We start from the raw sequence: 25,960 nt of genomic DNA, 5'->3' as shown, positions 1-25,960 counted from the left end.
TGTCCAGGCCTCAGGTGCTGAGGCTGGTAGGTGGGATGGTGAGAGGAGGAAGGTGCTGGGGAGAGACCTGCTTTACAGACCAGGCACTTATCCAGTCTTCTGTCCTAAGGCCCTACTTTGAGCTCTTGGGGTCCTTTGGGGCCCATGTTCTGGGAGCTGATGAACTTTTGTGATTATTTCTGGCCCTGCTCAACTCCTGGTGCAGCAAATGAAACCCAAGCAGGTTTGCACTTGGACTAATAACTTACTATGTTCTGGTCACTTTGTGTTTTACATAGAATGAGGTGAGAGGACATTGAAGGTTTAGAGCAAAAGAGTGGTGCTGTAGCAGGATTCCTGTGGCTTCTTGTTGATATTAGACAGAAGAGGCAAAGGTAGAAGAAAGTCAAATTAAGAAGCCCTTGCAGGAAGCCAGGCAAGAGATAATGGTGCCCTGGCCTACCAGGTGCCTGCAGAGGAGGAGCTGAGAAGGCCTGAACTTTGGATGGCTTCTGAAGGATTTCTTGATGGACTGGGTCAGGAGTGGGAGAGAAAGCAATCAGTCAAGGATGTCTCAAGGTTTTTTTCCAGAACAGCTGAAGGGTGAATTAAAACCTGCCGTATGAATAATAACAATGATAAATGTTATAGTTAACTTTTTATAGAATTTACCAAGTTCCAACTGCTCTTCCCCTAAGGACCTTTGATTGTGAACCCTAAGGAGTTAGTCTACTGAGAATGGATGATACAAAAATAATACAGTAGAATTTGGTGGGCAAACATCATCTCATGTCTTCAAGGCAACTCTTTTGCATTCAGTGTCACCAGATTTAATAGGGGCTGTAGTAGGAATGTGGAGAGCTGATCGGATAAGTTCTAACTCAGCCTCCCCATCAGTCCTCAAGCACGCGTGTGTGTGTGTGTGTGTGTGTGTGTGTGTGTGTGTGTGTGTACACGAGGACTTTGGGAACTGTAGGAATACTGCCTCTAGATCAGATCCCTGTCCTAGGGAGAGGATCCAAAGTTCCAAGCCTCAGACACTATTAAGGCTACTTGTCTACTGATGGATTGCCTCTGTCTCCTAGGTAACTCTCACTTGAGTGAAGACCTGATAATTAATCCTCCAAGAACAATGCCACCCTTCCCTTTTCTTCACAAGACACACTGATAGGTCTGTCCTTCTAGGACATTTTCAGGGATACACCCCTCTAGTAGACAACATTATGAAAAGGTTCTATGACCCCAGTCCAAGGATACATTTGGTACCTTGTGCCATCACCTTTCTACTTGACAAGAGGCTGTGTTGGTGTGATTATGCAGAATGGAAGTAGTATTAAAAAGATCTTTTAAAACAAGGATGTACAGAGGGAAATATTGCATAGAGGCAAGAGTTAAGAATTTTAAGTTTGGTGACTTACTTCCCATTGGTTATCTGAGAACATTGGGGTGAGGCAATGGCAGTGGCAGTGCCTTTTCAAGTATTTTTAAGTCACAGAAACCTTTGTGCCAAGACCCTAATGCTTGGGAGTGCAGCACATCCACTACCCCAAAATGGAGCTGCTCTGATCGAAGCAGTAGAAACAGGCTCAGAACAACCCACTTGCTAAACTCCTTTCCCATAGTGGATGACCTTGAGGCACCTTGGCTGGGCCTCTTCTCTTGGTTTCTCTCTAGCTCTGAAGTTCTGCTCTTCTGCCATGAGTTCTTCCAGCTCAGGGTCTGAGGAGGTCACATTCTGAACTCCCACGGCTCTCACTGTGTCCTCCCTTCATATTCTTCTAGTTCCACTGCCTCAGAAGAGTGTAAGCGCTTTCACCCTCGTGCTTACTTCTACCGCACTGTTGGAGTCGAAGGAAGTACCGTATCGTGCATAGTGCCATAAAAAAGGGCAGAAGCAGACCTGGGTTCAGATCGTGCCTCTGCCACTCTGCGGCTTGGGGTGAATCTTGGCCACAGTTGACTGAACTCTAAAGGGAAGTGATGACCTCTGGCTCATAGATTTGATGTGAAGACAGGCATCCTGGTGCAAAGCAGGTGCCTTCTGAGCTCCTGAGTACGCATGGCTTCTTCCCTCTCTGGAGCACTGAGGCCAGGCATGCAGCTCACCCAGTGCCCTGGGTCTTGTCTTGCAGAGATGTCGGGCACAGCAGCTGATATCTCACTGGTGCACTGGAGACAGCAGTGGCTGGAAAACGGCACCTTGTACTTCCACGTCTCCATGAGCAGCTCTGGGCAGCTGGCCCGGGCCACCGCCCCTACACTCCAGGAGCCCTCGGAGATTGTAGAGGAGCAGATGCACATTCTCCACATTTCTGTGATGGTGAGTGAGTGGGAACAAGGCGGAGGGCTTTGGGGGGCAGGGGAGGGTGAGGTGGAGAGAGGATGGAGAGAGGCAGGGGAATGTCAGCAGATGGAGGGGAAGAGCTGGCCGAATGTGAGGTTAGAATGATAAAGAGAAGGTCAAATAGATTCCATGGTGTCACTTGGACTGATGCATACCCACCCATCCATCATCTGTCAGCTGTGACAAACTAATTGTGCTTCAGAGAAGAAAATAAAGGGTCTCTAACTCCTTGGCCTTTTGGCTGGCATCTCTGGGAATAGCTGTTTAACATCTGTCACGTGCTTGGCCTGCTTTGCTAAAGGCTGAAGTTCAATACAACTGGCCTTTCCAAGAACGACTGAACAAACAAAATCGGAACAAAATTGGAATGGGGCTGCCCTTTTCCAAATGCCCTTGATGTGCCAGGTGCTTTAACCTTCACAATAACCCCTGCAGCGTGAGCACTACATGGTGGCCCCCGGAGCTCGGCTGGGCACAGCTGGTACAGTTATACGTGGAAGACCCTCGCTGCCCTCACTTTACAGTTATGAATACTACAAAGAGGGCAGAGAAACTTATCCTAGGTCACGTAGCTAGTAAGAGAGGGAGGTGCTCTTCAAACTTAAGCGTGTTTGGCTGTAAAACCTGTGTGATGTCTGTACACTCTTTCTCTCGGTGTGAGAATTTAATGATTACTACTTATCAAGCACTGTGCTGGGCACACTGAAGGACATTTTCTCATTGTGTTCTTTCCAAGAATTCATGAACTCAGGTGTGCCACCTCTAGAACTTCATCTCGGAGATAAAGTTCTAGACACAGAGAGGTGGCGTGGCCTTCCACCATCTAGAACTCTCCGAGTCTCTTATCTCTTCAACGAAGGCTACTAGGGCTGAAATCACTTGAATTGTAGTCCAAATTGCATGTGGGTTCATCGTAATGGTTTCTTTAAAAAGCTGTAATTAATGACTTTGCATGGTAGATGGAAAAAAAATATAAATTTAATGTGCAGAATGTACAGGGTCTAACTGGCCAGAAAAGAGATCAGATAATAGCTACAAGCGATGTTCCCCTAGTGCTTTTCGGTCCTGAAGCCCTCTTACATCGTTTCCTCCTGGTGTCCTTGAGCACAGCTCTGCCTGCAGGATGAGGGCAGGAAACGTTACTCCCAGCCTCTGTGTGAGGAAGAGGTGGAGTGGCTGGTCGAAGGCCACCCACCCAAGTAAAGCTACCACCTACTTCTTCAATCGTGTCTCCTATTCAACAGTCAAGAGTTTTTTGATTTTGTTTGTTGTTCGTTTGTTTGTTTGAAAGTCTTCTGTGGAGCAGACCTTGGCTTTGGTCTCTCTTCTCCGGGTTTCTCTTCAACTGGCACTGTGCATTCTGATTAGGGCTGAGTAAGAGCTTGAAAGTTTTCTCTTTTTGGAAAAACACACACAAAGCCCACCAGACAGCAATGTTAATTTTGGACCTAACACATGCACATCACGTGGAGGAGCAAATCAAGGCCTTTGTGTTATTCATGGAATGAGTGTGATAGACTTTCCCCATATATATATTTAGAGAATGATTCAGCCACATGTCAAGCCAAGTGAGTACCTGTATGCTAACTTTGGGGTGCAAGTTTGTAAGTACCATCTCAGGGTACTTGCTGAGTTCCTTGTGGAGCATGGGCGTTATCAGATGTTAAGAAGGACTGAGGGGGTGTGACTGCTGTTTTTTTTTTTAAACATTTGAAAGAGACTCGGTTTTGACTAATATTTATTAAGCATTTTCTGTGTTCTGGCACAGCAATTTACTTACACACATCCTTGCCATAAGCCAGTAACCTAGATAGTATTATCTCAATTATAAATGACCTCAAATGGGCTTTCTCAGCCTCCAGGCCAGTGTTAGTTCCACTAAATCAGACTGTATCCACAAGGACCATAGGTATGCCTCACCTTTCCCTTCTGTTCAGTGAGTTCAGCTTGAAAAGAACTTACAAAGACCCAACTGTCTCTGAAATTCTTTGAATTTAGAATGTAGCTGGCAGAGCGGGTCCTGTGGAGGTTGGTACATTCCAGACCCTCCCTACCCATCAGCTAAAGTGGCCCAAGACTACCATTTTGCAGTTCTGCCTGTTCTTTTCCTTCTTTTGGGCTCCCAAATCCGGCTCTTCTTTGTCCTTGTCATACTTTCAGGGGCAGAGTCCAGTTCAGGAAACTTTGAACCCCAGGGCATCTACTGAAGGCAGTCCAGCCTCTCAGAAGTAAGACACATCTCAGTGAATGTTCCCTTCTATCTAGAGTCAGGGTGACATGGAGGTCATAAGCATAGATTCCAGAGCCCAAGTGCCTGGATGTAAAGCCACACTCTGCCACTTACTTAACACTTGGAGTGATCTTGGGCAAAATCTGTAACTCCACTGTGGCTTGTTTTTGTCATCTGTAAATGAGGGTTATACTAATATGAGGGTATTGTATAGGTGCACCAAGCCCTTGGATGAGAGGAGCTTGGCATATAAGATCATTAGCTTTTATTACTAGAAGTACTTTTATTATTGAGAAATGCTGATGTATTATATCCTTTCATTTCATAGGTTGATAAAGCGAGGTCCAAATATAGGCTAGGGTTTGTCCAGGATCTCCCAGCTAGTCAGAGGGGCTGGCCTGGAGAGTAGGCCTTTCTGTGGCTTAGGCTCTGGTTTTACCATTCTGGCCACAGATAATTCAGCAGGAATAAAAAGAGTGTTTGCTTCCCCCATCCTCCCAGGCAGCTATTCAAAGTGGCCTTCATAGTGGCTGAGATCTGACTCCCCATTTCACAGGTGAGAAGTCTGAGACTCAATGAGTCTAATTGACTTGCCTAAGGCTATGTGGCTAACAAAAGGGCAATTCTAAGAAAAGGCTTTTCCCAAGATTTCAAACTCATGTCACATGGCTGCTCATGAGACCACAGTTCTCACTCTGTCAAATTTTGCATTGTTTTCATCTTTGATCTGAGATGGTTTGCGAGGACCCAAATCATTTAGTCAAATCTCAAAGAAATCTGGAGGTCAGGGTCAATGGTCTCTATCTCCTTTTCTTAGTACAAATATCCTGCCTGACCATGCAGGACAACCAGCTCTAGCCTAGTCACTGGAACCTGCTATAATCCATGCCTCTAAAGTGGAACCAGCTTACTCTTTTGGGCTTGTGAAGACCTGAGTTGAGCATCAACTTTGTCCCAGAAGGTTGTGGCTTCTATTACTATCCCAAGGGTCATGCAATAAAGAGATTTTCAGTGGACCCAGGCCAGAAAGAGAGAGTGGAAGGTCATTTTATCTAGTTCACTGCTTCAGCTTCAGCTACCCTGAGCAATCACGTGCCTGCCTGAGCAATCACGTGCCTGCCTCAGCCACGCGGGCAGCAAGATGCAGAGAAGAAAGCAGAGGTTTGGAATTCGCTATCTCTTCTGCTTCCTGTTTTCTGATGTTTTTACCCTGAGAGAGTCCCTTCACCTCTCTGAGCCTCAGTTTTATCTATGAAACACAAACAATCTTACCAATCTCACAAAGTTATTGAGAAGAGTGAAAGAAATATATAAATAGTACCTAATATCCAGTCTGGCACATCATGGGCACATTATAACAGTGGCTATTAATGTTACCATGGCAACAAGGTTTAAAGGACTCGAATCTAGGAGTAAGAAGACACTGAGCTTAGTTATTTTTGCTGCTATTTTGCTATTGATCTAGAGAGATAATCATAATACCTGCAATTATTGGCTATTTACTATATGCTAGGTAGTGTTGCAAATTTTGTTTTACATGTATTATTACATTTAATTCTCACACCAAATCTCAAGGTGGGTACTATTATTATGTTTATTTCATAGGTGAGAAACCCGATATGTTAATAAAATCAATAGTGTTATGACTTGGTTATACAAACGTTAAATGGTAAAACCAGTATTTCACTCTATGTAGGCTGACTCCAGAATCTCCACCCTTATCCTTTGTAGACCACAATTTCTCTTCTCTGGGCATTAGTCGTCGGCTTAAATTATAAGATAGCGTAGGCGAATTCTTGCAAAGACTCTCTCCTTACATGATTGTCTTAAGGGAGATAATGACTTAGAAGTCAACTCCAAGGTTGGACGATGTCTCTGTCGCTAGCTTTATGACCTCGGCCAAATCAACCTAATTTTCTGTAAAAAACTGATGTAATATTCCCCAATTCTTAGATTTTTTCTAATTCCAGTCAGGTTGCACATGCAAGTGTCCCACACAGTCTAGGTGCAGCAGATTCATTATTTCATTTCATTGCTCTGATATCTCTGTAACGCAGATACTGTCGATGAGGAACCTGGGACTTGTGACGTTTTGTAACTTGCTCAAGTTCACATCACCGATATGCACTGAACCTGGGATTCTGACTCCTGTCGGTCCAAGTTGAAAGTCTTTGCTCTTGGGCATAATTCTGCACGGCGCAGTGCCCGACATGCACGGAAAGTGGTAATTGTTATTAAAAGGTTAGCTGTAGTGACAATATCGGTGACAAAATATTTTGAGAAAGGCAATGAAAGGAAATGTTTGATTGATGTTGTGAGAGGAGAAGACATTTCTTTCAAAGGGACCATCCCGCAGACAATTGGGCAGATTTATGATTATGAGCCCCAGTGTGGGGAGTGGTTATGAGGGACCAACATACTTGTTCATGGTTGGACAAAGGAGAAACCTTTCAAAGTGTTTGAGTTATCCAGCAGTGGAGTGGACTGGGTCAGGGGCAGTAGTGAGTTTCTCGTTTCTGTGGGTATGCAAACAAAGGCTAGGAGCTCTATTCATCAGTATTTTGAGAGGAATAATAGTTAAACTAGATAGATATTATAGTTGCTTCCAACTTAGAAGATCTATGATTCTATGATATAATAATATACAAAAATTACTTTAAGGATTATAAAATGTCACATAAATCTGAGAAATTATTATTACCATTCTCAATCAGTAGCTTTGTTTAAAGGATCTGTGCGATGTGTGGATGGATAACTTTTTAAATCTGTCTTTGAAAAATGAATTAGATCACTTCCTCAACCATTGCATTTATTTATTCATGGCATATCATGCATTTCTTAGTTTATTGATTTAATCACTCAATCATATAATGGTTTAGTTGCCTACTAAATCTAACAGTGAAAATCCTACTTTCGAAAAAGAAAGAAACAAAGAAAAAAAGCTTTTAAAAAATCAACCACAAGTACAGAAGAAGCCAACTTTATAGGATCTCACTGCTAAAAGCGGTCTTACATTTTAAATTGTATTAATAAAAGATTAGTTTTCTGTTCAGCTAGTTTTTGAGGTTCTGTGTTTACTTTTGGGAATTACATGTCAGGAAGAACAATAACTAGCTAGAAAAGTTTTAAGGAAATAATCAATACTGAAGAACCTTAAATTAACAATGCTAACTGCACTGTTATAGTAATTGACACAAATTTAATTTATTTAATTTTTACAACAATCCTAATTCAATAGATCATTATTACTCCTGCTCTACTTTTGAGAAAATATAGGCACAGAGAATGTAACTCATGACAAGAACTGAGGGCTTGGTGTCCCAAGGTTTATATTCTGGCTCTGTATCTGACTTACTGGCCATGTGACTTGGGTGCATTTCTTCTTTCTGCTTCCATTTTCGCATCTGGAACAGAGTGAGGATGAAGTGCCTACCTACGGGGGCTGCTGTGAGGATTAACTAAGAAGATACACACAAAGCACATGTGCTAGAGCCTGACACATAGTGAGGTCTTCATAAGTGACAGCACGCTGCTATTTATAAGTCTATTAGTTTCCTAGGGCCACTGGAACGGAGTACCACAAACTAAGAGACCCAAACAACAAAATCGTATTGTCTCACAGTTCTGGAGGCTAGAAATCTGAGTTCAAGGTGTCAGCGGAGCCATGCTCCTTCTGAAGACACTAGAGAAGGATCAGTTCCCGGACAGTCTCCCAGCTTCTGGTAGTTCATTGGCCTCTGGCAGTATAAGTGCAGTCTTCACAAGACATTCTCTTTGTGTGCATGTCTGTCTCTCTGTCCAATTTTTCCCCTTTTTATAAGGACACCAACTATCCTGGATGGGGGCCTACCCAATTAACCTCTATAAAGACCCGATTTCCACATGAGGTTACATTCTGAGATACTGGGATTTAGGAGTCCAACATATCTTTTTTGGGGGAGCTATAATTTAACTGATAACAATAAGTGTTATTGCTGTGTTATTTATATGTGATATTATTGAAGGATGCCCAGGGTAACCAAGGTAGGAGAGGCCAAGCCATCACAGAAGCCAGAAGTCTTTCAGAAAGAAGACAGCGTGTTGTGAGAAGCATCCTCACTAGCAGGGATTACTTTAAAAGGGAAGGCAGCGAAAGTCTAGTGGTGGAAAAACCATGTGATACACATAGTACGACAAACTATGACCTGGGACTAGGTGTCTCAGCCCTGCCACTCATGTGCTCCGTGACCTATGCAAGTCACTTTCCCTTCTTAGCCTTAAGATCCCCATATGTAAATTGAGATCATCGAGCTTATATCAGTTGCCAAGACATGATGAAATTTGATATTACAATGATCCCAAGTACATTTTTATGTAAGTGGGCCATAACTCGTGAATCTCATTTACTTTTTTTTTCCCCAGAGAGTAGAATTTTTAAAATCACACACACACTCACAAAATAAATAAAGGTGTAAATCACATGAACCTTGTAGCTTATCCTTGACTGGCCTCAACAAGGGTTCACAAAAAACCTATAGGATCTCTAACTAAGCTTATGGGTGAATTAGGAGAATAAACCCAACATTTAAAGATGAAGCAGAGGGAAGCAGAGAGATCACTGAGTTTATTGTCAGGAGCCCTGGTTTCGAGCTCAGACTCTACCTCATACTAGCTGTAGAGATTTAGACAAGGCTTCATCTCTCTTAAGCTTCTCTTTTGGCCATTGCAAAATGGAAATAAAATTAAAACCCTAACTCTGAAATGAGATAATGCACATGAAAACATTTGGCTATATTTTCCCAAATTGATAGAACTATAAAATATGTTTGAAATGTTGGACCTGAAATTACCTTAGAGCCTGCAGAATCCAACTCTCGTATATGATTCGGCTTTCACTTCTTTATTTTGCAAACAAATCACTATGAATTTCAGTGACTGACCAAACAGTACTTTATTCCTCATGCACATTACATGTCGGCAGTTGTAGTCACCATGGCTTAGCTTTGTGTGTCTTCTCATTCTGGAACTTTGGCTAAAGGGGAGCCCCAGTCTGAGACATTTGGTTTTCATGGCAGAGAACAAAAGTGCTAGCAGAAACCTAGGATGCCTTGTAAAGCTAATGCTCAGACATAGGTTCTGTCACATTCTGTGGGCCAAAGCAAATCACATGGCCAAGGCCAAAGCCATTGCAATGTGGGGGTATGTAATCCTGTATAGAGAGTGGGCATGTCAACCATTGCAAACAGCAATAAACTGTACCCCACCTTCATTTTAACAATGGAGAAAAGGAGGCCAGAAAATGGGGGTTGCCCATCCCTACAGTGTTTGTCCGGGCCAACAATCAAGCCCAAGTGGAAAAGGTTACAAAGGCATCTAGAGATGGCAAGAGGCAACTTAGGAAAGGGGGCCTGGAAGCAGTTCCTTGGAATCTCCTGGCCAAAATGGAATGCAGGATGGGAATGCAGAAGAGAAAAGGAAAAAAAAAAAAAAAAAGTCTTCATAATAGAAGTCAGACGGAGGCAGACAGAAACACCGACAGGAAAAATAGACATTCATAAATATTAAGCAACTCTTCTATACTAGGCATATAGAAACTCCCAGAGACAGAGTGAGATAAAGGGAAATTGAGAAAAAGAGAGCCAAAGACAATGAGAGAGATGTAAAAAAATAGAGGGAAATTAGCAAGAACAGACAGAAAATGATTTAGCAGTAGAAGCAGGTGCAGAGGAAGAGGAAGTGGAAAATGAAATCACGGAGGAAACGGCACAGAGAGAAGTAAACAGGGAAAGACAAAGAGCAGAGGGAGTGGGGCAGATCAGACCCCATCCCAAGACTGGGCGGTGGAGGGGGACTGGAGGGGTGAAGGGTGGGGCCCTAGGGGTGAGTAGGAGCATGAGGAGGAAGTGGGGGCAGACACGGAGGCCAGGTGGGGGTGAGGTGGGCCACCAGAGGCTGTGGATCTGAGAAGAGGCTGCAGAGGGGAAGGTGGGTGGGGCTGCAGTGCCGGGAAGGAAAGTGCGGAGGGGCGGACAGGTTGGTAGGAGTCAAGGTAAATGTCCCCTTGGTGGCTACTCCTCACCTCTTCTGCTTCAGCCTCTTGTTCCCCATTTTGTTTTCCTTCAAGAACCTGGGGCTTTCGTATGTGATTCTGACAACACCAGGTGAATGAATGGGGTGCATGCGCATGTGCGGTGTAGTGTTCACACATGAGTCTGCCCACAGTAAAAACGGGAGGTGAGTTTAATTTTGGACACATTGATACTTTTACCTCCCCCTTCAGTTAATCTTCCTTTCTCCCCTTTCTCTGATCCTCAGAAAGCAGCTCGGTTTGGTGGAAATGATGTGGATATGGAGACAGACAGATGTGGGTTCTAATTGTGACTCCTTCCCTTATTGCTATTGGCCCTTAGACACATTCTTAAACTTCTCTGACTCTTCCTTTCTCATGAGTTTTCAGTGAGGCTGTGTATCCCTCATCCATGGGGCCGAGGAGGGAAATACGTGATAAAAGACACATGCAGTGTCTTAGAACAGGGCGAGAGAAGGTCCTTTTCTTTTCTCTTTTGCCTTTTAAAGTATTTCCTCCTAATTTCACCCTCATGCTGGCCCTCACAAACATTCTTTGAGCTAAGTTGGGCAGGAGTTATTAAGAATAATTGACTAAATAAATAAATGGGATGGAAGAGATAGCTCTTCCTTACAACAGAATCTCAATTAATAAATGTAGAAGGAAAGAGGGAAATGGAAAATCACCATTACACAATAACCACTGTAATAATTACTGCCGACAAGATTCACTAATGTGTGCTAAAATTAACGGGTGAAACTTCGAGAAGAAGCAGATATTTGCAGAGTGTAGAAGTATCACTCCCCTGGAAATTTAAGTACAAAAGAAAGATCATGACTGTACAGTGGAGAAATAGGTTGGATACCCTTGTATTAGCTGACTAAGACTACCATAACAAAATATCTTAAACTTGGCGGAGGGGAGAGGCTTAAAACAACAGAAATTTTTTCCGTCACAGTTTTGGGGACCAGAAGTCCAAAATCAAGCTCTCAGCAGGACTGCGTGCTTTCTGGGGGGCTCTTGGGGACAGCCCATTTTGCCTTTCTGGTTTATGGTGGCCCCAGGAGTTCTTTGCCTTGTAGCTACATAACTTCAGTTTCCGCTTTTGTCTTTATATCACCTCCTCTGTGTCCTCTCTTCTTTGTGTCTCATAAGGACATTTATCATTGGATTCAGGACCCACCTGAATTCAGGAGGATCTCCTCCTTGCAAGATCCTTAATTACATCTGCAAAGGCCCTCTATTTTTCCACCTGAGGTGACCTTTACAAGTTAGGATGTGGCCATAGCTTTTTGGGGTCCACCATCCAATTTACTACATCACTTAAATCAAGGTTAACACGACTGGAAATCAGACACATTGACATCATGAATCTTCCAATAGGATATACTGAGAAGGGCACCATGCCATGTCTGTGGTGTTCTTGACAAAAATGTGTCACCTCATCCAAATCATGAGAAAATGTAAGTTGAGCACAAAGTGTGGACAGTCTACAAAATAACTGACTGGCACTCTTCAAAACTCAAGGTCGTGACAGACAGGAAAGTCTGCGGGATTGTCACAGATAAGAGAAGATTAGGGAGAAATGAAAGCTTAATGTCATGTGAGATCCTGGATTAGATCCTAAACCAATATAAGGCATTAGTGGAAAACCTTCTGAAATTTGAATAAGATCTGCATTTTAGTTAATGGTATCTATCATTGTTAATTTCCTAGTTTTGATTTCCTATTTAGTCATATGAGACACTGACTTTAGGAGAGGCTGAGTGAAGAGTATATAGCAACTCTCTAAATTAACTTTTCAACTACTCATGACTGTAATTATTTCAAAATAAAAGAGTTAAAGACAAAGTATTGACTCTGGAGCAAGGCCGAATGAGTTAGATCCTGGCCTCACCACTTGACTCGCAGTGTGACATTGTTACATTACTTTTCTGTGCCTCAGTTTCTTCCACTATACAATGGTGGTAATAACAGGTTCTACCTCCTGGAATTAAAATGAGGTAAAATTGTACTACACAAATGTTGTATCATCAGTTTCATTAATATCACTGCTGTTATTGTGTCTAGTTCACAAATGATAAAACCAACATGTAGAAAGTTAAGACAACTCTTTTCCAAGTTCACATAGCCAGTGCCCGAGCCCAGAATTAACTTTAAGTTCCTGATCCTCAGCAACCTCTCACGCTGTAGTATCTCTTCTTCTTACAGGGGCAAGGAAGAGTAAGGATCTTTTAAGGGTCCATCTCCATAATCATCTAATTACCCAACTCTGTGTGTTGTCAAGGCAGGCCTCACCTTGAACTGTGGAAGGAGACAGCTGGTCCTCTCTGGTCACGAACACTTAAAAGTGAGGAAAGTGGAAATTTCTGACATAATTCTCAAACAAAACAAAACAAAACAAAACAAAAATCCCTGTTAAACTCATCTAATCCAACTCCTTTATTTTAGAGTGAAAACAGATGCAGAAACAAAGCCTATAGGCTTCCGAGAATGACACGTGTGGCAGGTCCGTGACATAGCTGGACTTGCCATCTAGCTCTTATGATGGTGTATGTGTGTGTTTCTTTCTGCACCTTCCTTAGCTGTGAGCTGCACTCAGCAGGCCTCTAGCCCCATGTTGTGGGAGCCATGAACACACAGGCTCAGTACAGTGGTATTTCACTATATTGTGGTAATCATCCTTTCTGCAAATCCACCAATACAGTCAGACAATTACCCAATTCAAACTTCTCCTGCTAATGTTCCCCAGCTCAAGGGTGTCTTTAATAGCAAAATAATACTTGTTTTTTTCTTCCTTCCCCCTCTATTTTTTCCTAATCTCTCCCCGATGAGACATAACATTAATTACAGCAGTTAACAGAAATCCTGTCTCCATTACTGCCTGCCACCTTCTCCATCTTGGCTTCCGCCTCCAAAATTTCTCTTCTGAATGAAAGACTGTGTGTGGGGGAGTGTTATGCAGATGTGTGATTGTATTTATTTACCTTTTCTCTGCCTACCTCCTTTGTGCTGAATTTTAAGTCAGGCAGAATCAATATTTTCACTGAGGGTGTGCGTGAGTGTGAATGTATGTGTGTTGTTTGTGTGTGCCTGCTCTGTAATCTAGCTGTCATTTTGAGCTAATTGTGTTGTTTTCTCTTGTGTGGAAGGAAATCTTATCTGTTTTGGATTAAAATTCAATGAAGGTCATAACGGCTGGAAAACTTACCAGACTGCAGCAATTAATGTTCATTTGGCTTTGATAAATTGGAACGTTCCCCTCAATAAGACTGGAGTGGATTTCAGAAGCAATAATTCTTCCATTAACTCAATGATTCTGCCTGTGATAGAGGACCTTGTCCTTCTTTTGTTTGTCATCTGTCACTTGGAGGAGCCGGGCATATGTCGGAGATGATTTATCATGATTGCAGTGCCTGCATATATCAAAGCATTTAAAGCCACTAATTAGTTTTGCCCCCTGTAAATTTCTTGATTAAACAAAATGTGAGGTTGAAATTAAGGTATAAAAATTTTTTGTGTCTCTCTTTCCCCTCCTGGGTTGCCACCTTTGTGGGGTTATTACAAGTTCCTTTCAAGGGCTAGGTGAAAATGAATCTGTCATAGGAAGAATACTGAGCACTTGCTGCATCCCAGAGAATATGCTGGGAGCTTGTATGTATTATTTTACTTAATTCTTAAAACAGTTCTTTAAGGTAGTTTGTTAGTGTCACCTGGGAGGAGACTAAAGTCCATAAATGATGAGCATTTCATCCAACACAAGCAATGTGAGATTGAGAGGCAGGTGTTTTGATTTTAAAACACTTGCATTACCACTGTGCATTAGGGTTTTTAAAAATCACCTAATAGTAAGTTCTACTGTTTACTGTTTTACTAGGTGTGGAGCAAGATTGATTCTGCCTGACGTAAGAATTACCTCAGGTGTTTGTTTAAAAAGTAATTTTCTGAGTCTTGCCCAGGTGTGCTGGATCTAGACACCTGGTGTGGGGATCTGGGAATCTGCATTATGGCAAGCTCTGCCACTAATGTTTGCAGGCAGCAAAGGTGGAGAATCACTAACCTGCCCCTCACTGAGACCAGCAGTAGGAAGTCACAGCCTCAAACCACTAGTTGTTTAAATCATTATTTAATTCTCTTAAAACCCTGTCAGGCAGGCATTGCTAACTTGTCTCACAGATTGGAATGTTGAGGTGCAGGTTGAGTCTCCTTGTCCAAGGTCGCAGAGCTAGGGAGGGGCCAAGTTGGGTTTTAGAGCCTATATTTGCCTCACTGGCCATAAAGCTCTCGATTTTGTAGCATAGCATTCCCATCCCATCTGCTTCTGTCTTTGTCCCTCTGTGTGCCCAGCCCTCCCTCCCTTCTGTAAAATGCTGCAGGGACGTTAGCAGGAGTGGCCCTGGGTTGTCCCCACAGACGTCCTCTTCTGTTCCTGTTTTATCACAGTCCTTATGTGTCCTGATGTTCCCCTCATGAAGTGTCTAGAGGCCTGCCCTGACTCAGCCTTCCTTAATAGGGAGTGAGATATGTGGGTGTCCGTGCTGGGGCTTTGTTTAGGTGGTTCGTAGAGCTACCAGAGGCCTTCTACGAGGAGGCGTGGGGCCGCCCCCACTGCCCCTCAGGTTGAGGAAGCTTATCTGCAGAGCCGGTCTGTGCCATTACAAAAATTATAGCATCATAGATGAGAGGAGAAGGGATCAACCAGAACTTGGATCCGTCAGCCTTTTGCTAACTGTGTGATCTGAGGCTAGCTACTTGCCCTCTCTGAGCTTTAGTTTCTTCAAGTCTGAAATAGGTGTAACAGTAATGCCTTCTCTAATAAAATGTCACCAGGAATAGAAGCATCCATTTTAAGTGCAAACTTGGTGTCTGATAAATAGAAATTTCTCAATAATTGTAGCTATTCTTAAAGCTCAAACACTGTTGACCCACTAATGTTAATAGAACATGCTCCTATTTCACATCTCATTAAAACCTCCTGGCAATATATTAAGTGGGTGTACTTTTTAACGTCATTTTATGGCAGGGCAGGCTGAGCCTCAGAGAAGATGCTTGCCTGGGGTCACACCATTGGTCAATGCTGGAAACCCTGCCGGAACGGGGTAGATGTGCCACTGGTGGACATTTGCCTGAAGTCAGGCCTCATATTTAAGGTCCAGGATGAAATTTGGGCTGGCCACTGCCTATTTTGAAATTCAGAGTAGCAGATGTTGTAGACCGAATTGCGTTCCCCTTAAATTTCATATGCTGAAGCCCTTACTACCAATGCGACCGCATTTGGAGAGAGGGCCTTTAAGAAGGTTATTAAGGTTAAACGAGGTTATAAGATTGACACCCTAATCCAATAGGACTGGTATTACCCTCATAAGGAGGGTAAGAGATGCCAGTGATGCACAGACATCACAGTAAGGCTATGTGATGGCACAGTGAGAAAGCAGCTGTCTAAAAGCTGGGAAGAGGGGCCTTACCAGGAACCACCCTTGCTGGCCTCTGTTCTTGGTCTTCCACCCTTCAGCACTGTGAGGAAGTAAATTTCTGTTGTTTAAGTCATTCAGTCTTTGGAATTCTGTTATGAGAGCCTGAACAAACTAATACAGCAGAGAATCGTGGTTAGTGCTTCTCTAGCCACCGATGGCTGAGGGAATAGGGAAGCTGGAATAAATACATTAATTTTCTTCTGCTCTCGTTTCTGGGACAAAAGAAGTAAACAGAAATAGGGGAAGAGGTGATCCAAAAATGGAAAGGGGATAGGATGGAAAGGGGAGAAAGGAGAAGGAGAGAGGATTTTAGAAGACTTAGAAGACAGGGGAAGTGCCTGGCCTGTAATAGCAGCTCAGTAAACTGTTTTGTTAGATGAATGGATTGGATGACAGATGATTAGATCTTATCATGTGTTACAGTTGCGAACTTTTCACGGCATCTTATCACTGGGCGCAGATTCACTGGTTGTAGGGAGAGCAGCCAATGATAGCAGATTCTACTTAGTTATTACAATGATTTTTTTAAGAGTGCGTTTTGTAGGCCGGCATGGACTTTGTCATATACTGCTTCAATAAATTTACAAAACTGTTAACGACCATTCATAGGTGAGATGTATGAGAATATACCCATCTGATGGATGAGAAAAATGAGATTGCCCAGGGTCACATGGTCACCCAAGACCTGGGGTCTGAGGCTTCAGCCCGTGCTCTCCCCACTGACACATTAAGACCAGTGAAATTGGAAGAACAACTAACTCAGAGGAGAGGCCCACACCTTGTTAGGTTCTTTTTCTCCACTTACTTCCTGTTTGACCTGGAAAAGTTGTCCAGCCTGTCAGAGATCCTCATACTGGTGGAGAGAGGCTTCAGTGAGGTGACACGGTGAAGTGCTGGTGCCTTGCCTTCAGGGAGTGCTCTGTCAATGGCCGCTTTACAGTTGTGCAACCTCTGTTCATATCTCCAATATCCTGTTTCCTGGACTTTAAACTGAGGACAGTAACTCATCTCTTAAAAGATTGTGTTGAATGAAATGAGATAACCCAGGCAGAATGCCCAGGATGGTGCTGGCACATAATAAAAGTTCAGTTCATGACAACTGTGATTATTATTACCTGTGGCCTCCCAAACACCATACAGATGAGAGAGACCTCAACTTGCAAGTCGCTTCGATAAACCAAAGACCAAGCTGATGTTTTTTCTGGTCTTTCTACCTCAGGCTGCTGTTGAGAGACCCCTGAGTGGAGAAAGGCCAGCAGCCATGGCAGGTGATAACTGGGGTCTCAGAGCCACCCTGGGGACCATCTCCTGCTCCTCAGAAGGTGAAGATGTGGCTGGTCTGACCAAGTGGTAGAAAGTGAAAAATGAGGTTGTGAAGTAGCAGCAACATCTGCATCATCATTTCTGCAACAGGAGGTCAACTGGCTTCATAAACTGTGCTGCTGCCAGAGCGGTCTTTGTTTAGGAATTAATTAGGAGCAGCAAAGAACTGCTGCCTGTGCAGATTTTGATCTCTGGAAGTTATAAAAAGCAGACGGATTTTAAGCAAATGCATTTTTTCACCCTTTTACACTATGAGAAAAGGTACGTATTAGATAGAGCAGGGTCCCTAGGAAACAGGCATCAAAAAGAACACCTGAGCCCCCTCTTGTCCCAATTCTGTGCACCCATGAGCATGGCCCATCCTTTTAGCTGCTGCAGTTTGTGTATCTGTAACATTTTGGTATAAATAATAGCATAGTCTGCTATTTATGTGCCAGGAACAGTGCTAAATACTTTCCACGCTGCTACCTTATCTAATCCCCACAACAGTCCAGCGAGGAGGCTGTTAGTAACTGCCTTTTACATGGAAGAAAACTGAGGCTCAGAGGGGCAAACCCTTTTCTTAGAAGTGATAAAACTCAGCCCTGAACCAGGGTTGTCGGAGCCCAAGATCTGTGCCTTTAGCTACTGTGCTGTAGTTGAACCTCCTCACCTTCCCAATAAAAGGCTCTGAGTAGCCATTTGTAGTAGACACCCAAGTATCTGTTAAAAGCTTAGCGAGGAATTTTGAAGAGCAGATCTTACAAAGCGCGGGGATTCTTGTATGGGGGCCATTGAGGACCATTTGCACTTTCATGAATCAACTCTGTTGATATAGAAGTTAACTGCCCTCAAAGGATGCATTTCACCTTAGCAATAATAATAATGTTAATACTAGCTAATATTTGTACAGTGCTTTGGCAGTTTCAAGACACTGTTCACATATCCACTATTGCGTTTTATCTTCAAAAGCATCTTTGGGTATTTAGGCATTGATATTGTAGCAATTATTATTATTAGCCCTGCTTAAAATTTAGTAAAGTTCGTCATGTCCAAGATCACACATGACTCAATGGTAAAGCCCAACCTCCTTTCCTCAAATATCTCAGCATCCGCTGGGGATAATGGAAAGGTTAGGGATACCCCGAGGTGGCAAATGGGGAAGAGTTCATGGCAGAGAAGCACAAATCATGGCATGTTAGAGGCACAAGGAACCTTTAAGATCTCTGCTAATAAGATCTTTATTTTATTTTATTTACTTTTATTTTTATTTAATTTATTTTATATTAGTTTCAGATAATACAGTACAGCAGCAAGACAGTTATATAATTTATGAAGTGATCCCTCCAATTACTCTAGCACCCATCTGGCACTGCACACAGCCACGAGGATAGTATCGACTCTATTCCCCATGCTGTATTCTATATCCCATGAGTGTTTTGTAACCACTAATTTGTACTTCTTCATCCTTTCAGTGCTCATTGAATAGAACTCATTTCTTCAGACTCACACAGCAAATTAGTGTGACACTGATGATAAAAAGATAAACGAATTAGGGTTTCAATCCCAAATTTTCTATTACCTCTGCTTGTGACTTTGGGCAAGTTAGTTAATTCATTTGAGCCTTGATTTTCTTATTTTTTAAATAGAGAAAACACTTTTGAATACGTATAAAGATTCAGTGAGATGATATGTATGAAGCTGGTGGCACAAAGCATGTCACAAAACATGTGCCCACTAAGTGACAGTCACTAGGACAGTGGACAAGGGGGGACGAAAACGTGGGCTTGCGGCAGACAGGCCTGAGTTCAACTCTAAGCTCCTCAATCATTAACTATATAACCTTGAAGAAATTACTCAAATCATTCTAACCTCAGTTTCCTGCTATAAAAATTAGAAGGATGGTTATTCCTACATAATTTTGTTTGCTTTGTGAATTGAAAATAATCTGCGCTAATGATCTGCTCTGGGCTTTGACCACAGTGAACCTCAGTTTTTGTGGGTTCCGCTGTGTTCTGCTCTTCTTATCCCATGGCTTTCTCTCTCAGCTAGATGTTTGTCAGGCAAACAAAGAAAGCCCATGGCTCCATTTCTGAAACACTACTGTTGACATTTTTCCTTTGGGCACTGAAGTTTAGAAGCAGTTCTGGATTGCAGCCATTCCTATAGAAACCTTCCCAACTTTGTGGAGTGATATATCCCCTCTAAGTACTGAGTTAGAGAAAAAGATGGCATTAAGTGCAATTAAATATGCACTCCTACTTTAGGGAATGCACTGGGGGGATTTGTCTTTAAAGTGTCATTCTTGTGGCAAAAACACCTGTTATGCAAATGGTGCTGCTTCTCTCAACTGGGGGCCAGGATGTTTTCTTAGCAGATCTACTGTGAATCCATTAGACCCCATGTCACACTCCAGGCAAAAGCATCTTTTGCTTTTTCTCAAATGTAAGCACCGCGGATTCTTAATTTGGCTTCCTTAACGAAGCACATGCCTGGGAGAAATGCTCAAGTTAGCCCCCTCACTGGAGAGAATACCTGATGGGAAAAGACTAGAAGAGAAACAACGTTTATGGAGCAATTGCCAGGTTCCAGGCATCATGCTGAATGCACGACTATGCTCTGCTATTTAATCTCACCATAAACATGCAAGTTAGGTATTTGTATTGTTGTTTTACAGATAAAGAAACTGAAGCTGAAAGAGGCTACAATTTACTTATTTATGCAACTGATATTTCTTGAACACCCACCCACTGTGTGTGGAGTACTGTGTTAGACCCCTGGAATTGTGTGATCTGACCTATAGGGTTTATCAACAGCACTAACCAGAGGCCGACTTGAGATTGAGGCTCAGGGACAATCAGTGATTGTCAAAGATCACACAGTAGAAACTGGCAGAGCTGAGATTTATACCCAGATCTGCTGATGTCTTGTTTTGATACCTTTGAAACAAGGAGGCCTGGAGCTATTCGTTCACTTATTCAACTTTTATGGGGCATTTCACATGTATCAGGCACTGCGAAGTGGGCTCCAAGAAGGTTTCCATATCTTTAGGTAGAGGTTTTGGGTCCTGTGTTCAGGAAAGACAAAGTAGCACTGCGTCAGAGACACAGACCAAGACAGTGGACACAAAGAGGAGGAAGAGGTCACGTCCAGCTGGAGGGATCAAGGAATGCTTCCTAGAGGAAGGGAAAATTGATCCTGGTCTTAAATTGTGGCGTGGATTTGATCATCAATCAATAATTCATAACTTCTGCCTCTTAGTTAAGATCTCTTTGAAATAGATGAAATTGACATGACCCTGGGATCAGGGGTATGTTTCATACTCACTTATTTTCCAAAAAGTTATCAGGTTTCTAGCATCTTCAATATGAATTCACCTGGTATTGATTACTCTCCCATGATAAGGGCTGGTGAATGGTCAACACAGGTAAACAGACATGGCTCCCACCCATGGAAATCTGGCATCCTAGAAAGGGAAGAGAATGTTCAAGTTATTCTTAGTTAATTCCGGGAAGACTTGGCTGGGAAATGATGAATGTAAGTTTAGAAAGGAACCTAATAAATGATCTCTTATAGTATTTTTTAGCATTTTACAGAGAAAGCTTTCATCAAATCAAATGTTATATGAACACTTAATATTTAACAGACCCAAGTGGACCTACTCTGGCTGGAAGTTTGGAGGAGTCGGGTAGGGAGGAGAGGGAGTGAGCAGGAGCTGTTTTTTTTGTTCGTTTGTTTTTTTAAGTTTACCCCACAACACATCACCGAAGCTGTGTCCTAATGAACATGGCTGGAAAAGTACTGAACAGTCCTCCACTCCCCTATCATGTCACAGTTGGAGAAACTATGCCCTGAGAGGGAGACTTACTCAAGGCTGAAGTCCATGAACGAGCTGCAGCCATGAGCCAGCCCTCTGGTACCCTACCTAACCCAAGGCTTTCTGCAACAACCATTGAGAGAAGGGATTGTTTATTGTTTGTTGATTTGTTTTTGCATTAATTTTTTTAAATTTCGAAGTCATTTAAAATTTTCAGAACTGTTGCAAAGAAAATAGAATTCCCATATACAATTTGACCAGCTTCCCCTAATGTCAGTGTTTTTCTTAACCACGGTACCTTTGTCAAAACTGAGAAATTGACATTGATGCAATACTCTAAACACTTTGTTCTTATTTCTCCAGTTCTTCCACTGATGTCCTTCCTCTGTTCCTAGATCTAATCCCGTATTGCATTTAGTTGTCCTGTCTCCTTAGCTTCTTCCTCAGCCTTCCCACGCTTATTATAACCATACTTTGGAAGAGTACTGGTCAGGTAGTTTGCAAGATATCCCTCAATTTGCATTTGTCTGATACTTTCTAATAATGAGACTGGGATTATAGACTTGGAAGAACACCACAAAGGTAAAGTGACCTTCTCATCATATCATATCAGGAGATACGTGATAGGGACAGGACTTATTACTGATCTTGTTAACCTTGATTACTTGTTTAAGGTGGTTTCTCTACTCCAAAGTTTATATTCTTCTCTTTTGTCCTTTATTAGAAGTTGCTAAGTCCAGCACACCCAAGGAGGAGGGATTTAAGGTTCATCTCCTGGAGGGAGGAGCACCAAAGAATTTGTGGATATTTGCTAAAATAACCACAATTTTAAATAAATATTTGGGAGATTTACTTTGAGATTCTGCAAGTAGTCTATTTCTCCATTATGTTTTTCCCACTAATTTTAGCATTCACGAGTGGATCTTGCCTGCAGTGATTTATTACTGCAGTGGAGAAAAGGGATTTTAAAGCAAAACAAAAACAAATATAAAGGGGGAAAAAAAAGAAAGACAAGAAAGGAAGCAAAAACGTGTGCACTTCTTAAAGCCAACTTTTTCCCTAGGTTGTAGACCTGGGTCAGGGGAAGCGTAGGAGAAAGGGGCTGCACTGTCCTCACCACCTTTGCCGACCTTATCCCAACACGGGGGCCTTCTAATTGGCATCGCCATGGCACTATTAGTAGCTGTCTCACTCTGAGGCCGAAGGAGGCTCTTCAACTCTGTCAGGAAGAGGTCAGCGTGAAGCAATGCAGTAACACCTAACTTGACCATTTCTCTCACCCTCCGGATTTCATCTAAAAATATGCCTAGTTGAGGAAGTGGGTAAACTCTGTCTCTGAACCTGACAGTTTCTATGCTTCTATGTGTATGAATGTGTGTATGTGTATGTGGGCATGTGTGCGTTGTATGTTGTATGTGTGGTATGTTGTGTGTGTGCTACCTTTTGCCTAATATGTATGTTTACTAGTGGGTTTCATGGCATTTAGGGAGGAGGGAGTTACAGACCCCTCCTTTGCCTATATCTTAGCTTTGAGCAGTCACTTAGAACAGCTTGAATCCTTGGCGAGGTTCCATGATATTTTGGTAAAACATGGCTGACTCATAGCTCAAGGATGAGGAAGTGCAGGAATGTGTATAAACCACCTAGGCCTGGCACATCTTGGTGATATCTGGTGTGGCTCACTGGTAGTTAAGCATGTCAGACCAGCACATTTAGCCCTTGGAACAAATCTCGTGGAAAAGGCGGCCCTTAAGATGATGCTTGAAAGAAGTATTCCAGACAGAAATTAGCATGCAAGAATCTAAGAATATAAGGAAATCCCCTACCCATTAAAATATTGGGGGAATTCCTACCCATTTTGCTGAGAATTATTTCTGATTCTAAGGAACTGCTGTGTAGGGATGTGGCTGCTGGCATCAGTAGAGTGATCAAGTACTTGACTGTTCTTTGTATCTTTAACATCTTGGAATACCAACATAGTTAGTATTAATAACTTTTGTAATTGCTCCGTGGGTTGGTTGGTCCACTGGTTGGTAGCTTTCTGTCCATTCAGAGACTCTGTCTCATTACTGTTTGAACTTTGTAGCAGACACTGTTGGTGTCCAGTTCAGATCCCCTCCACACTAACCCCTTCCATGAGCACTGGCCCGACTTCCAGCACATGTGATGCTGGCTAGAGGCTCTTCAGCATTTGGTACCCTCTTCCCATGTTTGAGGCAGGCTGGAGTACCCTGAAATGATGATTGTTGGAGGTTAGATAATACATACTCCACTCACCTTACCACCCCAGCAGGATAAACTTCCTGTTGCCTACTATAGTATCTGGCTTACTAAGCCATCCTTTACTGGTTTTCTTTCCCACCCTGCCTCATTTTCCCATCTTCCCTTAGTGTCTCCCAGAATCACTTCTCAAATCACCACAAACACGCAAATCTTGGTTTTCTGAATTTCTTTTGGAGAAAGACAAACTCGAATGGGCTTCTTTTATGGTTTCTTTGACCAGGAAGTTTGGGCCCAGAAGAGAAAAAAAAAAAAATGACTTTGACTTCCAGTTGTCTCTGAAACAGAATTGCTGGTTGAAACAGAGCAAAACACTTGTCATCTCTGATGCTACATCCCTTATTTGTAAGGGGAGAGATGGGCTCAAAAGTTGCCTAAGCCCTTTCTGAAGTTTTTTATTTTGAGTTCAACTTCCAAACACCTTTATTTCTCCATTATGTTTATGGTTTCCAGGAATTTATTTAATCTGTATTCAGGACATTTTTATGCTTTCTCCATACTAAGTCTCGTTTCCAGAGCAAATTCTTAAGTTTCACCTTTTCAGGGTTAGGGAAGTTCGGGTATCCTGTTTCATGGAAGCGCTCGTCTTTGATTTCTAATGTAAACCTGGACTCTGAGGAAGGCTAGTTGTCTTTCCTCTTCCACCTCCTTATCTTTCTTCCTCCCTCTCCCCTCATAAACTTTTCCATTTGCACTCCTAGAAGAGGACAGTCCTGAGCTTGAAAGCTCTGACCTAGTTTTTCCTACCTGAATATAATGCCAGGCACCATGCCAAACACTTTCCATACATTATCTTGTTTATTTCTACAACAGTCCTGTGAGGAAAGTCCTATTATTATGTTATCACGAGGAGGCTAAGATCGGGGGAGATTGTGCAGTTGTCCAAGGTCATGCAGCTGTTAGTCACAAAGTCAAGGTTTGAACGCAGTCTTGTCTAAATTGAAATCCTTTCATTTTACTCATTCTCTGTTTCTCTACATCATGAAATTCAGTAGGTATTACTCTAAAGACCTCTATGTACTTTAGAACATTCATAAGAGCTACGCAAATGTAGAGGAAGGGGCAGAGAAATGACTCAGCAGCACCTAGGAAAAACACATGGATTTTATTGGACAATAAACTGAGCACAGTAACAGTGTTCCACACACACACACACACACACAAATCAATTTAGATTTCATCAATATAAGTGTCTCATCTATAACAGGGATATTCTGATTACACTTTTTTTGGGGGGGGGGAATATTATGCTCAGATGTGGCATTATCTTCAAGAAAAACATGATCAGAATCAAGTGTGTCCAGAGAAGATTAACCACAGGGTAGTGAAAAAGTTCAAAATCATGTTACCATGATTCTTAAAATATCTGAGAGGATTTAGTCTGGAGAAGAGAAGACTTGGGGGCCATGATGAGGATTACTACTTCAGATCCTAAATATCTCTCAGAGGAGATGGGAGTTAAATCTGTCCTGTGTGGCTTTAGGACATAAGAAGCAATGGGGAGAAGCCACATGACAGCCGATTCCGGCTCTATTTTTAAAAGACACAATAACGAGAGTATCCAAAATTGGAATAGGATATTTCAAGAGGAGGTGTTTACTCCACCATGCCTGTGTTAGTGAGGATTTTTTTTTTTTTTAATTTGAAAGTGATATAAACCCAACTCAAACTGGCTAAAAGTGAAATACGGTTTTTAATTCCTCAAGGAACTGATATATCTAAGGCTATTTTTAGTGTAGGTAAGATCAAAATGTCTACACAAAGTCATCGGGAATATGTCTCTATTCTTTCACTCTGGTATCCTTCGGGTAGGTTATTCTTGGACAAACTCTCCCCAGGTCATGAAATTACTTGATACTTTAGCATCACCGGGAAGAAAAGAGAGTACTTCTTTTTAACCAAAGTGTGTGAGCAAACCATCATTTGTTCATGTTAGTTTTCTATTGGTGCTGTAACAAATTACCACAAACTTAGTGGCTTTAAACAACACAGACCTATTAGCTTACAGTTCCATAGTTCATAAATTTGAAATAATTTTCATTTGGTTAAAATTATGGTATTGGTGGCAAGACTGTGTTTCTTCTGGCAGTTTGAGGGGAGAGTCTGTTTCATTGCCCTTTCCAGCTTGTAGAGTCGGCCCACGTTCCTTGACATGTGGCCTTTTTCTTCCATCCACAAAGCCAGCAAAAGTGAGTGGAGTTCTTCTGCCTCCCTCTTTCATTTATAAGGACTTTGTGCTTATATTGGGCCTGTATGTATAATCAAGGACAATCTACCCATCAAAAAGCTGATAAGCAGCCTTAATTTTATTGGGAACCTTAATTCTTCCTTGCCACGTAGCCTAACATATTCACAGGTTCCAGGCATAAAGACATGAGCATCTTTGGGGCATTATTCTGCCTACTGCAATCCCTATGCAAGTCACTGTGATGCTCCAGCTGTTCAACCATGGGTCAGGTGGCCACCTGTGAACCTAGATTTGGGTAAG

General features: G+C 42.4%; 1 protein-coding gene across 1 annotated transcript in view; it reads left to right on the top strand.

Moving 5' to 3' along the window:
* ASTN2 (astrotactin 2) overlaps positions 1 to 25,960 on the top strand; it is an 843,256-nt gene that overhangs the window by 123,673 nt on the left and 693,623 nt on the right. Inside the window, exon 2 of the mRNA XM_023531046.1 lies at positions 2,112 to 2,299. Coding sequence (XP_023386814.1) covers positions 2,114 to 2,299 — 186 coding nt within the window. The 5' untranslated portion in view covers positions 2,112 to 2,113. The remainder of the gene's footprint in view (positions 1 to 2,111; positions 2,300 to 25,960) is intronic.

The sequence above is a fragment of the Pteropus vampyrus genome, unplaced genomic scaffold (genome assembly GCF_000151845.1).
Source record: "Pteropus vampyrus isolate Shadow unplaced genomic scaffold, Pvam_2.0 Scaffold61, whole genome shotgun sequence".
Classification (NCBI taxonomy): domain Eukaryota; kingdom Metazoa; phylum Chordata; class Mammalia; order Chiroptera; family Pteropodidae; genus Pteropus; species Pteropus vampyrus.
The sequence above is the reverse complement of the archived record's forward strand: the minus strand, read 5'-3'. Positions and strand labels throughout refer to the sequence as shown.